At 40.8% G+C, this 13,673-nt stretch overlaps 2 protein-coding genes across 4 annotated transcripts; both read left to right on the top strand.

The window, feature by feature from the left end:
• The first annotated feature begins 1,358 nt into the window (after positions 1-1,358).
• On the top strand, positions 1,359-3,136 carry LOC147609450 (actin T1-like protein). The gene is made up of 3 exons (XM_086788057.1): positions 1,359-1,584; positions 2,069-2,147; positions 2,748-3,136. Exons 1-3 carry the CDS (start codon positions 1,430-1,432, stop codon positions 2,814-2,816), a joined length of 303 nt encoding a protein of 100 aa, XP_086644183.1. The 5' UTR covers positions 1,359-1,429; the 3' UTR covers positions 2,817-3,136.
• Positions 3,137-3,286: 150 nt separating this feature from the next.
• On the top strand, positions 3,287-6,146 carry LOC147609449 (uncharacterized). Of its 3 annotated transcripts, none has more exons than XR_015264284.1 (4): positions 3,287-3,659; positions 3,745-3,858; positions 3,959-4,824; positions 4,963-6,146. XR_015264284.1 is itself a non-coding variant. In XM_086788056.1 (4 exons), exons 1-3 carry the CDS (start codon positions 3,516-3,518, stop codon positions 4,790-4,792), a joined length of 279 nt encoding a protein of 92 aa, XP_086644182.1. In that variant the 5' UTR covers positions 3,287-3,515; the 3' UTR covers positions 4,793-4,824; positions 4,963-6,146. The 3 variants fall into 3 exon arrangements, 2 of the variants coding, with proteins under 2 accessions (XP_086644182.1, XP_086644181.1); XM_086788056.1 differs by having other exon boundaries at positions 4,772-4,824; XM_086788055.1 differs by having other exon boundaries at positions 3,959-6,146.
• The last annotated feature ends 7,527 nt before the right edge of the window (positions 6,147-13,673 follow it).

The following is a 13,673-nucleotide window of genomic DNA, read 5'->3' as shown; positions in this document are numbered from 1 at the left end:
TAGGTGTCGTTATACCCATCCATAAAACTATATATCTTGTTACTACCTGCTACTTCATCTAACTAATATCCGTGAATGGAAGTGGAAAAGAATCTTTGCTTGTTTAAGCATTGAGCTTTCTGTATAATTAACAAAAACCCTAACTTTCCCATTTTTCTTATATTCCACCAGGGAACAACCAATCCCTGCTAGAAACGTTTGACTATAAGCAAATTGTCAATCTCTTCTTTCACCTTCTTTGCATAATTATTCTATACCTTTGCATTCCTTTGCTGTAAGTTTGTCTCACCGAGCTTTTAAGGAATATTGTGCTGACAAAGTAAGGGATCTACCCCTTTCAGATATGTAAGCTCCCAAGCCATGTCCTTGTATTCCAAAAATAGTCCTTCTAAAGTATTCCTTAGGCAAAATTTTATCGACCACCACCATTTTTGGCTCTTCTTGAGTGTCTCAACTCTACACTCTTTAATCTCAAGCTTTTTCTTAGTTCTCTTTATTCTTCATCTTACATTTTGAGCTCACATTTCCTCAATTGCTTGTACCATGTTTTCCTTCTCCCATAGGGCTATTGTTCCCCTTTTGCCTTGTGGTGACGTGGTCAATTGGATCTAGTTGGACTTAACATAGTGTGGCTGACTTATTATATAATTATCCTTGGGTAGTATCTTTAGATGTGTTTGGCAGAGCACTAACATATTCAAATCATTAGTTTCAAGATCTAGGTCACTACATGTGCTAGCTTGCATCTTTGTGTCTATTTAGACCACCATCTAAGCGCCCTGATTGGAGCACACGGGCAAGAAGCAATTGCCATCATTAGTGATCTTGGTTTACAAAAGTAATTCATTTGTGATCTTGAAATTCAGCTTATTTTACATCTTTCTATCCTGCTGAATCTTGTTCTTCTTTATGAAGATCCTACTGTTTGTGTTAACACAAGTTGCAATTTCTTACATTTAGCACTTTGCAAAATTAGTGAGCCCAAAAGTTTCGAATTCGATCATTACCAAAGTAATAAAGAAAACGAAGCCGCCTCCTGCAAATTCCACCATCTTTAGTACTTCGTTGAGCTCAGCTACTCTTGTTAAATGCTATTGTGTGGAGATTCTCTCTCTCTCTCTCTCTCTAAGGCCATGATCCATTCGAGTTCAAGTCCCACCGTTGGTCGTATATGGCCTCATGTTGTATTCTAGTGACCCCTCTCTCTCTCTCTCTCATGCACACGCGCACACGTGTTGTATTCTACCGACCCCTCTCTCTCTCTCTCTCTCTCTCTCTCTCTCTCTCATGCACACGCGCACACGCTTGGTGTGAAGGAACTTGGAGCCTTGAGCTAGGATAAAGCAGCCTTGGTGGCCTCCAAAAATTCATTCACATTTCAGCGAGTACAGGTGAGCGAAGAGCGAGCGAGCGAGCGAGAGGGTGCGCCATGGAGAAGATGTTTGGGCCTGCTTATGCCGGCGACCCCGGTGTCCCGCACTCAGGCAAGGAGGGCTTCTCCAACATCTTTTGGGGCTGTGTCGCTGCCTCCGCCTACTCCTTCGTCTGCCCCTACTTCTGGGAGCAGACCTGCAACCACTACAAGTACGAGCTCTTCCATCTTTTCTTTCAAGTTGAATTGTAAATTATTCTTCTAGGGTTTTGCAGTGCTGAATATATTGCCTTCCATCCAGCAATTAGGGTTTCTGCACCTTTGAAGTTTTGCCTTCTGACCAGAAACCTGGGTTTTGCACTGTGAAAGCTTCGCCTGCTGTATTAGCATTTAGGGTTTTGCCTTCTGTATCAGCAACTGGCTTTCCTTTTTACTAGTCATTAGGGTTTCGTATCTGTGAATCTTTGCATTTCTTATTATCATTTCTGGATGCTGCAGTAGCATGTAGGGTTTGCAACTTTACCTTTCTCGCTAGCATGTAGGGTTTTTCTTTATAGCACTCAGGTTTTTGTCTTGTGAAGCTTTTTCATGTCTTCTCTTAGGATTTTGCTTTTGTGAAGCCAACACTTTAGGATGAATTGTCAACATATGTTTTTCTGCTCCTTTCCTTCCTTGACTCTTACCAGCATTTTACAGCTGGCATGATCTTGCGATGATGTGCGAAAATCACAGGTTTAAGCAAGCGCTGAAGAAAAATAAGAAATATGAGCCTCTGGTATGTTTTTCATTGCTCTGGCATGCTTTTTTATCTCATTTCTCTTTAAATGCCAATATGGAAAATGTTTTTTCCTATGTTATTTGTTGCTTGTATGAATTATGGGTCTTTATTTTTGCATGGATGAGATATAATCTCCAGGCTAGGTTATATGACTCCGGATGCCTCAGCAGGGGCTCGTTCAGGCCGCCCATTAGGGATGTTTAGACAATCTTTCCTGCCAGACTCTCCTTCCATCATTTCATGGGCAGGAGACAGCCTTACACTAGTGTTCACAAAAACTATGAGCAGAAGATTTTAAATTCACAGCCAAGGTCCTTAGATGCACCAGGATTATGAAACTTACTTATGTATGCCCTGCATAGTCCATATGTGGTTGCACTAGAAGGACCAAAGCAACTCTTTGGCCTTTTTTCAAATCAAATGTATTGGATATGAATAAAGCATACACTACACTGTACATGCATGGGTAGGGTCTACATTGTTGCAGTTTTTTTGAAATATTAAGTGCATTAGCAAGGATCAATTTGTAAGCATGGTATATATTCATATGCATTTTTTGGCATAGAATTTTGATCAGTGATCTGTTATTGTGTGCAGTGGAACGAGTTCATGCCTAAGAGAGCGCGAGATGCCTACTATCACAATTGGCCTGACTATTTTCCATGATGGCTGCATGATGGTGAACTTGGATATCTTGGACCATGTGTCAATGGGCCTTTTTCCATACCGAAGAGGCTCAGTCTAGGTGGCTTGGTGTAGTAGCTCATGCGGGTTTCTATACCCAGAATCTTCTATTTTTGTGGTCGTAATCTGAACAATTTCTAAATTGTTTACTTTTATTGTCCAGTAGTGTATGAAAGGAATGCTGCATAGAGCTGCATTTGCTAGACGACAGGCATTTCTAAGTGTTTGTATGCGTGTAGGCTTAGTGTTCATCTATGCTAGTACTTTTTTGGGTGTAAAGAGAACTCTACCAGTTTGCCTTTTGTGCTTGCGTTTTCTAACTTACCATCTGAACGCCTTAGGCAGGCTGTGTCTTGACGTGATCTGTTAAGGTTGAATTGATGAAGTCCGAAACAAAGCAATGTGCATGTAGTCTGTAGTGAGGTGTTCCTGGCGTACCCCTCATCAACAGCTGCTAGATCATACAAAGAGCTCGTAGGCATGAGTTGAAGAGCCATGGGCAGCGCTAGGTTTTGGAGATGAACACCCACTGGGGTGTAAGTTTCCCTCACCTGTAGTTGTGTATTTGGCTTTCTTCAGTGAGTCTAGTTTTCCACGACTTGTACAAGTGCTCAGTCCTCCCTCAAGAGTCTTGTGCGCTGAAAACTGCATGTTATTTACTGAATGTAAGGCTGGGTTCACATGTTTCCAGATGGAAGTTTTTTCCTGCCACCTGCTGAGTCTGCATGGGGAAGCGGTCACCATGGGGCTACAAGTGGTTCTCTGCCCATTCAAGGTGCAAGATATAAGGGGAAAATAGGGGCTTGTGTCCTGGCAGTTGGGCTGGTGGGTGGAAATGCAACATCTTCACTAGGCTATAGCCTATTTGTTGTCTCAAATCCTTTTAGTGTTAACTATTTTTGGACTCCAGAGAAAGATGTCCGGTGGAAGGACCTCAATTTTTCGACCAGGAGCTTGTGAACTCAGGCCAAGCCACCTTCTGAAGGGGGGCTGGACTAAATCCAGTGCCAGCATTTTCTGCAAGGTATGGGCAAATAAGCATGCAGTACTGCTATGTGTAGGCCATCTTTTTTATTATATTATATTGAAATCGGTGCCACCCACGTTTCGGTATGTTTCTGCAGGGTTTATTGCTTCTCACTTGTGCTGCCCATGGTTTTAATATCACTTCTCACATAGGAGGCCATAAAAAGTTTCATTGTGCCCTAGAGCACTCATCTGTTGTTTGTTTTAAATACTAAGGACTTTTGTGTCTTTTGAAGAGAGTAAATTCAACATACTTAAGGGTGTTCTTTTGTGGACATATTGGTGGAGAGAGAGAGAGAGAGAGAGAGAGAGAGGGTTGAATTTTGGTTATTATGAACTCCTCCAATGCATAGTCCTTCACTAACAATTATTAGTTATTTGATAAAGTGTTGCAGCTAGTTGATATTGTGTTAATTCTTTCTATCTTTAGTGGTGCATATGCCCTATCAACTACCTTTTTATTGTAATAATTCTTCTATTTGTTATGATCCTTAGTGCTAGGCTTCATTTTGATTGAGTTTGCCCTGTATCTCCGGAGCTCTGACCTTTGTATGAATTGTATGCTTTTATGTGTGCGCACCCGTGGGGGATGTGTGTGGGAACATGTATTGATACCAAGTTCTATATCCACTATTGGGCAATGATAACGCTAGTGGGGATGCTGCACTGGCTAGTCCATACTATGCATGATGGAGTTGATGGTTTATTGTCTTGTGGATGGCTGCCATGAGGTTATAATTACACTTTCTTATAAGGTGAATTTGCCATCCTTTTGCTTGGTATGGGTGGTGTGTGTGTTTTTTCAGTAGGGTTGCCTTAAAATCAATGATTCATGCTTGTAAGGCACACCTATCTTTGCTAGTTGTGTAAATCTCCAAAAAATTACACAAGCTAATATTTTCAATGCCCAGTTTGACCACACAACAGACTAGCATTCTGCCTCGAGTTTGACCGCACAATGGAGGTGAGTTTAAAATTCTCCCCTTTTGAAGATCACAATTGTTCTCATTTGTATGATATCAATTTGGATGTCTCACGCAAGAATTGAAAAATTGCTATCTAGTCTCACAAGGTATTGAAAGGCCCAATCATCGCTTTGCAGCTTGCTTTGAAGTTGACACGTTAGGTTCGTATTGTCAACCGAAGAACTCGTGGGAATGAAGTTTTGGACAAAGCTTTTGAGTGACACCACTTTGTGAAGTATAAGCCTTGGATTTTGGAGAAAGCTTTCTTGTTGATTACTCTCCACCCACAGGTCTCGAAAGTCTTTGCATGCTCAGGCCATCACTCGCCAATGACATATCTTGCAATAAGAATGTTGAATCCCTATGAAGACACTTTATTAGAACATGCTGGAGGAAATACACATTGTGATACAGAAGTGTGCTGTAGGTGCTGCCTTACTAGCTCCCAAGAAAGTTGCTTCGAAGGCACATTGGTTCTTTATCCTTGTTGGATGCCACAATTATTGAAAATTATGAATAAGGCAGGTGGCTCTCCATCAAATACTTCTATTGGAAGTGATGATTCTTCCCTACATACATGGTTGGAAACTTTTCTTATGATCGTGGTCGATGGGTATCCCTTGTGGAAAGTTTCCACGCCTTGCACATGGTTCTCACTACGCCTTGAGGATCCCACAACTCCTTATTAAGGACCGCTATGACAGTCATCCCTTGTTCTAATCACATGAATTTTCAAGTAGTCCTCTCACAAAAGCACTTTGAGCTTTTGCATGCACTTGGCACTGTATGACACATGGTTCTCCCACATTTTCTTATTAAGGACCGCTATGACACCATGTTCTAATCACATGAAAGCTTCAAGTAGTCCTCTCACAATAGCAAGGTAGCGCCAATCAAAGCTATCTAGGGAATGTGTAGCTAGAATTAATTCAAACCACTTGTCTCAAGTGTGGCAATCATCTTCTGGGTCCTATTGTATGAACAAACATCTCCTTATTGAAATTGGGAGGTTTCAACATCTTCATTATTTGCATTTGCTTGGTCCGAGAAGCAAGGCTTGACTACATCAATTCAATGCATGAAGGCCATTGGGGTGTTGAAAATGAATGAGAAGAAGAATGAATCTCAATGGAGAGAGGCAAAGGAAATGTTCACAACAAATTCACACCCAAGGGTAAGAAGATGTTTACATGGGGGCCATACAGAGGCCATTTGTGTGAGGATGTTAGGCAATATAAAGGTGGTGCACATGGGAATTTGGACTGTAAGAGTGACTGAGTTCATTAAAGGACATCCACAAGGACTTCTATTTTCCCTAAAATGGTTTTTGATAAGATGTTCACGTGGAAATTCAAGACTAGAATCACATGTTGGGATAAACGATGTATTCACATAGGTTGCAGCCCACATCAATGTCCTTGGGAATGTTCAAACAAATTAAACCTCTTCAATGGCTACATCTAGTGAGAAATGGGGTAGATACAAAATTAAAAAACCAATTTATAACCTTGTGCCTCTCACCTTGAGTTTTCCAAACCTTTTAGACCTTGCTTCTCAACCGTCTCCCATTATTTGAGCTCTTGGAGTAGGAATTTGAGAGGTGCCAATTATTTTGTGGATGTGTGCTTCTTTAGTGGATGTAGTATTCATGCAAGTTTTGATGGTGAGCAAAATATTAATAAGAGGATATACGGAAAATTTTTGAGTTGATTGGTCATGAGTACTTTAATATAGCAATGTGGGTAGGTGCTATTCATGGTGTGGCCAAGTTTGATGCGTTCCTAAGTGGGAGGACCTAGAGGTGTTGGTTGCAGTTTTAAGTTTAGTCTAAGAAGGATTGGCAAAGGTGATGAATATAGAGACATTACCTAGGGGGAGAGAGAGAGAGAGAGAGAGAGAGTATATTAAATGCTCTATGTGGATGCTTGGTAATTTATGGCATTGGCAAAATCTTCCCTAGCACATGAACAAAATGAGAATGTGGAAACCATCAAAAGTACACATCTACACCTCTCATCCTTGTGCACCACAAGTATGCTCCAAAAAACACCGGACACAAGCAAGCTATAAAATTTTAGATTAATAAAATTTAGAGAGAGAGAGAGAGAGAGAGAGAGAGAGAGAGAGAGACCTCAGTTATACCCTAAACCTATCTCTATCCCTAACCCTTATCTTAGCACCATATTCAAATTATAGTTGTTTAGCTTAGCTTTTTTTTGAGTATGTGTGTACCACTTGAAGCCTACTATCTTCCTCTCTCTCTCTCTCTCTCTCTCCAATAGGGAATATCAAGCACCATGGAGGCCACACTAACCTTTAGCCAATGTAAGATTAGTGATGTCAAAGTTCCCTTGAGAGATGAGAAAGGAATAGTGAGCAAATACTTTCTAACTCCAAGGGCATCACCTTTTAAGGTCAAGTCCATTGAAATAGTCCTAATTAAGGAGATGGCGAGTGTTAGCCTTGTTACACATCGTCTCACGACTTCTTGGACGGTGGGGAACTTATTTACTTAATGGCTCATTATCTCTAAAGTACAGCGTGATTTTCTCTCCCAAATGTGAAACTCCATTAGCGGTATAGATTTGTTGAAGATTATAAGTTTGCTGTAAGTGAAGAAGTATTTGCAAGAACTATTTGGTAAGTTAGTGCATGAGAACATGTCTAATAGTCTATTCCAAATTGTGAGCAAGAACCTAGACAAGAATAACTTCCAGGCATGGAAGTTCAGGATGACCAATTTCCTTATGGAAAAAAGGATTTGGGAGTTCATCATAGGTAATGAAAAGGAGCCAGAGATTGCTGAAGAGAATCCGACCGTGTATTAGTTGTCTGTCAGTGTGACAGATTCTATGATTATGCATATAATACAAGATATACAAATGCCTACGGAGGCTTGGGACATGTTTGTGAAGATGTACAATACAAACACTCAAGCTCGAAAGATGCAGCTAAAGAAGGAGCTGCATAATGTGATCAAAGGAACGCTAAGTATAAATGATTACTTGATGAAGGTTAAAAGGCTTACATATGCCCTTACTTCTATTAGATCACCAGTAGATGATGATGATATGGTTTCCATGACCTTGAATGGTCTTGGTAAGAAATACAATCACTTTAAAACCTCCATTAGAGTTCGAGAAAACTTTCATGATTTTCAAGAATTGATTTCTCTCCTCATAAGTGAAGAGATGAATATTGAGGGAGGTTCATCCTCTGGAAATGCAAATGAACAAGCCTTCTACTCAAATATAGGTAGAGGTAGAGGTGGGTCGTCATCTAAAGGATGAGGTGGTGGTCAGTTTGGAAATTGAAACCACTAACAAACAACAACACCAACAAGAAACTCAATCTCATATAGGTGAAGAGGCCACTCTAGAGGAAGGGGAGCCAAAGAGACCGAGGAGGTTGGCAAAGAAATTAAAATGTAGATAGCATAGAGTGCTATTATTATGGCAAGCCAAGACGGCACATGGAAAAGGACTACTATAAAAATCAGAATGATATAAAAAGTGGAAAGTTGTAGCAGTAAGGCAACTATGCATCATATCAAGTAAATAGGGTGATGACAGTGTTTGTGATGTAGCACATGCTCAGTTTCACGACAGAGATGTGTCAGGATGATCGGGAGATATTTGGTATGTGGATTCCAGCGCCTCTAACCACATGAATAGTCATGGTGAGTTGTTTAGAGATGCAAAAAATTAAAAATCAAGATATGTGGAAATAAGTGATGGTACTGCATATCCCTTCGTGCGTGTTAGTAAAGTGTCATTGTCAATGTAGGATGGAAAAATGAAGTACTTCATGTTCCAAACACTATAAAGAACGTGGTTTCTATTAGATAGATGGTTGAGCAGGGTCTGAAAAGTGAGGTTCAATCCTCAAGGATGTCTTTTGTGGAAGATTTCAAAAATAAGTGTTGCTTGGTTGCAAAGGGTAGCAGCTGTACCCTTATCATTTAGATGACACCTAGTCTACATACACACATCTATCACAAAGCTCAACAATTTGAGTTTCAGGTTCAGAAGGCAACATTCCAGCGGTATTTCATTATCTCCCCTCTTTTAGGGTGTGACATGATCCTTGGGATTTAGTGGTTAGACAATATGCACCCATTCTTGATTGGAGGCAGGAAACTTTCACTATTGTTAAAGGTTTTCCTAAGCCCAGCATGATTTGCGAGGATCGGGGGATTTCTGAAATTCCACTCATTTTCCACATTCAAGCCCAACAAGCCATAAGAAAAGCAGTAGAGTGTACGTTGCTATATGTCCACTCTCAATCTAATGCAGTTCAGACAGCACTCACCAGTGGAGCAGAGGATGGCTGGTGGTCTTTTATCTTAATACAACAACATTATGCTACGAGATGACCTCCCACCTAATCTCCCAACTAGTAGACCTGAGGACCATCGCATAAAGTTGGTTCCTGGTTTAGAGCCTCCCAGCAAGTTCCCCTATCGCCTTTCTAAGGCATTGGAGAGCGAGCTACAACAGCAACACACGTATCCCAACTACCCCGATTTGGATTTATCCGACCTTCCTCCGCCCCATTTGCTGCTCCCATCCTATTTGTCCAAAAGAAGGATAAGACCGCACGCTTATGTGTGGATTATAGGGCACTAAATAAGATAACAGTTAAGAATAGATTCCCCATGCCTAGAATAGAGTACATACTAGAATGACTCAATGGTACAAAAAATTTCTCTAAGATACATCTTAAGAGTCGCTACCATCACGTTTGGATATTTGAGGCTGACATTCCAAAAAACGCCTTCAGGATGACCGAGCACAGCCACTATGAATTTGTGGTGATGCCCTTTGGACTCACCAATGCACCAGCAACGTTCAACAAGATGATGTCTCAAGTTTTTCGGGACCTCATTGCCAAATGCATCTTCATCTTCCTAGATGACATCCTTATCTTCTCACGGACTGAAGAGCACCATGAACAAGATGTGGCATAAGTTTTGCAACTCTTGCAGGACAATGAGTTGTTTATCAATGCCAAGAAGAGTGAGTTTGGAGTATTGGAAATCCATTACCTAGGATACATCATCAGTTTAGGTATTAGCCTCGATCCTAGAAAGGTACAGGCCATTCTCAATTTGGATTTCCCTAGACAACCCAAGAAATCTGCTCATTTGGGTCTTTGTTAGGCTTACAACATGCATATGGACAAGTTTTCTGACCTTGTAGCACCTCTCAAGACTTGTCTTGCCAAAAAGTGTCCGTTTTACGGGCACCAATTTTGAAGTTGGGGTCATGGGATGAACCTTTAGTGCTGCCAGCCTACTCGTTTCGCTGACTACACTACTATCATTTAGGATAAGATAGCATGCCCATGGGCTAGCCAAAGGCCAACCCATGGTTGGAGGGCCTGTTAGCAGCTTGGTCAAGGGTTTTTCACAGCCCTGACCCTCTATGTGAGGCAGCTGATAGCAAAGCAGGGACATCATATCCCTATCGGCCCACAGCAGCAAGGGCAGCCCCCATGGACCTCATCAGCCTGCCTTGGGCATGCTTCTAATGCAAGATCTACTGCTAAGGCTAACTCCTACATGCACTATCTGATAAATTCTCCAAGTGGGTTAAGAGGACTAACTCTCGGTTAACCTCTATGGCTTGGAGACTAACTTATGTGGCTTGTGCCTGACTGTCCCTGGATTGAGGTCTCACAATGGGGTCACAACATACGACAAATATTCCTAGAAAAGGTACTACTTCTGTACAAATGTTTGCACTAAACAAGGACATGCCCCTTAGACAGATGGTGTTTGGGATATGATGTTGAGCGTTTTCTCAAAGACTACCTCTATAAGCCCAACAATCCACAAGTGGAGGACCACGTGGAGTGATAATCAGTTTGAACATGTTGGTTACTTTGCATAACCAAAAAACTAATATTTATGTTCTTACTCCCATCAATGTAGTAATGCAGTAATGATAACGAGATCCCAAGCTAAAGATGCCCATTTTTAAGGCTTCGAGGAGTGCTAAATGCCGAGTAAGTACTCAAAATAGGAGAGTAACCATTGTTTGTGAGGGAGAGGACAAAAAAAGAAGATAAAAAATGGGTCTAATTCCTCGTCTTCTAGACCATTGCCTTCCATTCCAGCCCATCGCCACCACCGAAGCCTTACACTACACTCATAAAGCTATGGAAGAAAGCCTAGAAGAAAATCCTTAGGAGGAGCTAACCAAAAAACTGGGTCAATACCCAAACGTCACGTAAGAAAGGAAAAGAGGAGAGTTGTCATTTTGGTGAGGGAAAGTTAAAAAATAAAGGTTAAATATAGGTATGATTCCTCATCTTCTAGATCGCTCTTTCCATTCCAACGTCAAGGAAGCTTTATACTACACTCAGAAAGCTATTGAAGGAGTCTAGAAGAAAATCCCTAAGAGCTAGCCAAAAATCCCAAAAAGCTTGCTCAGTACCCAAACCCAGTGGAGGAAAAAAAGTGTCTTACAGTGGCAACTCAAGTTGTGGTGAGACATACGTAACAAGAAGTGGAGAGTGTGTATGGACCAATGAGAACTTCAAAAGCTTTCCCTCATGCACCACTTTCCACCATACTTTTTTTTGAGAAAGTATCTATTAACATTGCTAAAGTAGAAATAATGGAAGAAACCAACTCTCCTAGGAAGGATGCCATGGTTGATAATTATCCCAATGAACCTAAGGAACCACATCCCCCGATGAAACCTGATTATCTATACTTTGACCTTTTAAAATGCTTAGCACATCCAAACTATAGCACCATGTGACAACATTTCGCCCCCAAATCTCCTCCAAGATCTAAAAAGTCCCATAATTTATTGATGTGCTCAGGTGGGGCTCCATGGTTCATACACACGACCACTTGTTCAAGGATAGGCTCCATTTGAGCATGCACCTTCCTCTTGTGCTCTTGGGCTTGTTTCATTTGTTCTTTCTCCAACATGGTTTGGGGTGCTCTCTTTGGAATTACATGATTTTGAAGCCCACAAGGCCTTGATTTCATTGGATTAAATCAAGAAATAACTTAGTAATTGTGATTAGGATTGAAATCCACTTTGAATTTTTTTTCTTTGAGCTCCATTTGGTGTGAACTAAAATTATTTTTTTGTTCATGCATGTTATAGTTTTACATGCATTGTTGGAAATGGTAGCTTAGAAGCATAAAAAATTAACAAAAAAATAATTTAAAAACACTCAATCACATGGAAAAATATCATTAATTAGGATTAGGAATGTTCCCCCATCAAGCACAAAAAAAATCTCGAAAAACTCTAAAAAACTAGGCCAAACCATCTCTCGAGCTAGGATATGCTAGCCCACACAGTCCCATGAAAAATAGATAAAAGTCTAGGAAACGTAAGCCTAGAGATGTGGGTCGTGTGAGCAGAAGACATGAGCCGAGAGTCTAGAGAGAGAGGTGAGTCTAGAGGTAGGTGTACCTAATATCATACCAACCAATCAAACTACCTTGATTCAGACTTGTAAGCACATGCATGTTCAGGTTCAGTAAAGGTTTTACTGTCATACAATTTGTACCAACAATAAATTCCAAGGATATCTCTTATCCTTTATAATTATTGGAGCATTAAGTATAATTATTACCCAATGATACCAACCCTATCATAGGTCTCCATGTACTACTTGGAATCTATGCTCCCCAAGTAGGCATTTTTCATAAAAAGAAAAAATCGAGAGTCTATTTCATAAAAAAATCCATGAGTCCAGCCAAACATGAGCCATGAGCCTATACAATGTGTAATCCTACAAGATGTGAGCTAACATGCATGAGTCTAGAGACGAGAACCCATAAGAAGTGAGCCTACTAGGCGCATTACGTGAGTCTAGCTCACCAAACCTACTTGAGCCTATTTCATATTTATACAAAAAAGGTGTGAGTTTAGAGACGTGAATTTAAAGCCGCGAGTTAGAGGCATCATGAGTCTTAAAGGTATGAGTCTAGAGGCATGAGCCCATAGACGTGAGCCTAGAAAAGAAAAAAAAAGAATTAAAAACTCACATAAAGAAATAAATAAAATATTTTTTGTAGAGCTTCAGCAATTTTTAATGTTAAAACCCTAAGATCTCTCTAGATAATTGTTATGCATAAACATGCATAAATCAGGCATAAACTCATTTACCCAACCACCCCCGAGCCCAAGGGATGCACACATGAATTATAAATGAAATACATCATACCTCTACCTTGATGTCCCATACCATCAAGAGGTATAACTCCAATCCAATAGCATGTAGCTATAGTGTGAAATGGTAGGTGAGTAGATATGAACCTCTACACAAGAGAGCATAGCATAGCCTTGGCCTCACAAACCCAAGCCTCCAAGCCTCCCTTGAGTGTGCACCATGCCCCTACTATATAGGAGGGCCCTCAAGTGACTCTTGACTCTCCATTTCCCATGTGTGACCCTTGGATGCCTGACCCTAACCTTAACCCTTAAGGTTAGTCCTAACCCATGCTCCACTAGAGCTTGTTCCCATGCTCCCATGCTCACAAGCCTAATGTGGGTTATCCTCCTAGTATATATGCACACATAATGTGCATATAACATACTTCCCCTCTCTCAAAACATTGCACTCTTGCAATGAAAAGAAGGAGAACTGCGCTGAACAATCTCAACCGACTCCCAAGTCAAATCCTCAATTTCCCTATCTTTCCACTTAATTTTAACCTCGGGGACTAGTCAACTAGAAAGTTTCCTTTCCCTGAATTCAAGTACCTTATCAGGTTCATGTGGAATATAGGATAAATCTTCGACTTCAACGAGTTCTTGAGGAGTAACTGTGTTATCCTCACCTCCCAGTTTCCCTTTCAATCTATTGATATGAA

This window comes from Cibotium barometz, chromosome 51 (genome assembly GCF_041138505.1).
Source record: "Cibotium barometz isolate CiBa-2024 chromosome 51, ASM4113850v1, whole genome shotgun sequence".
In the NCBI taxonomy this organism is placed as follows: Eukaryota; Viridiplantae; Streptophyta; class Polypodiopsida; order Cyatheales; family Cibotiaceae; genus Cibotium; species Cibotium barometz.
This window is presented reverse-complemented; position numbering and strand designations above follow the sequence as displayed.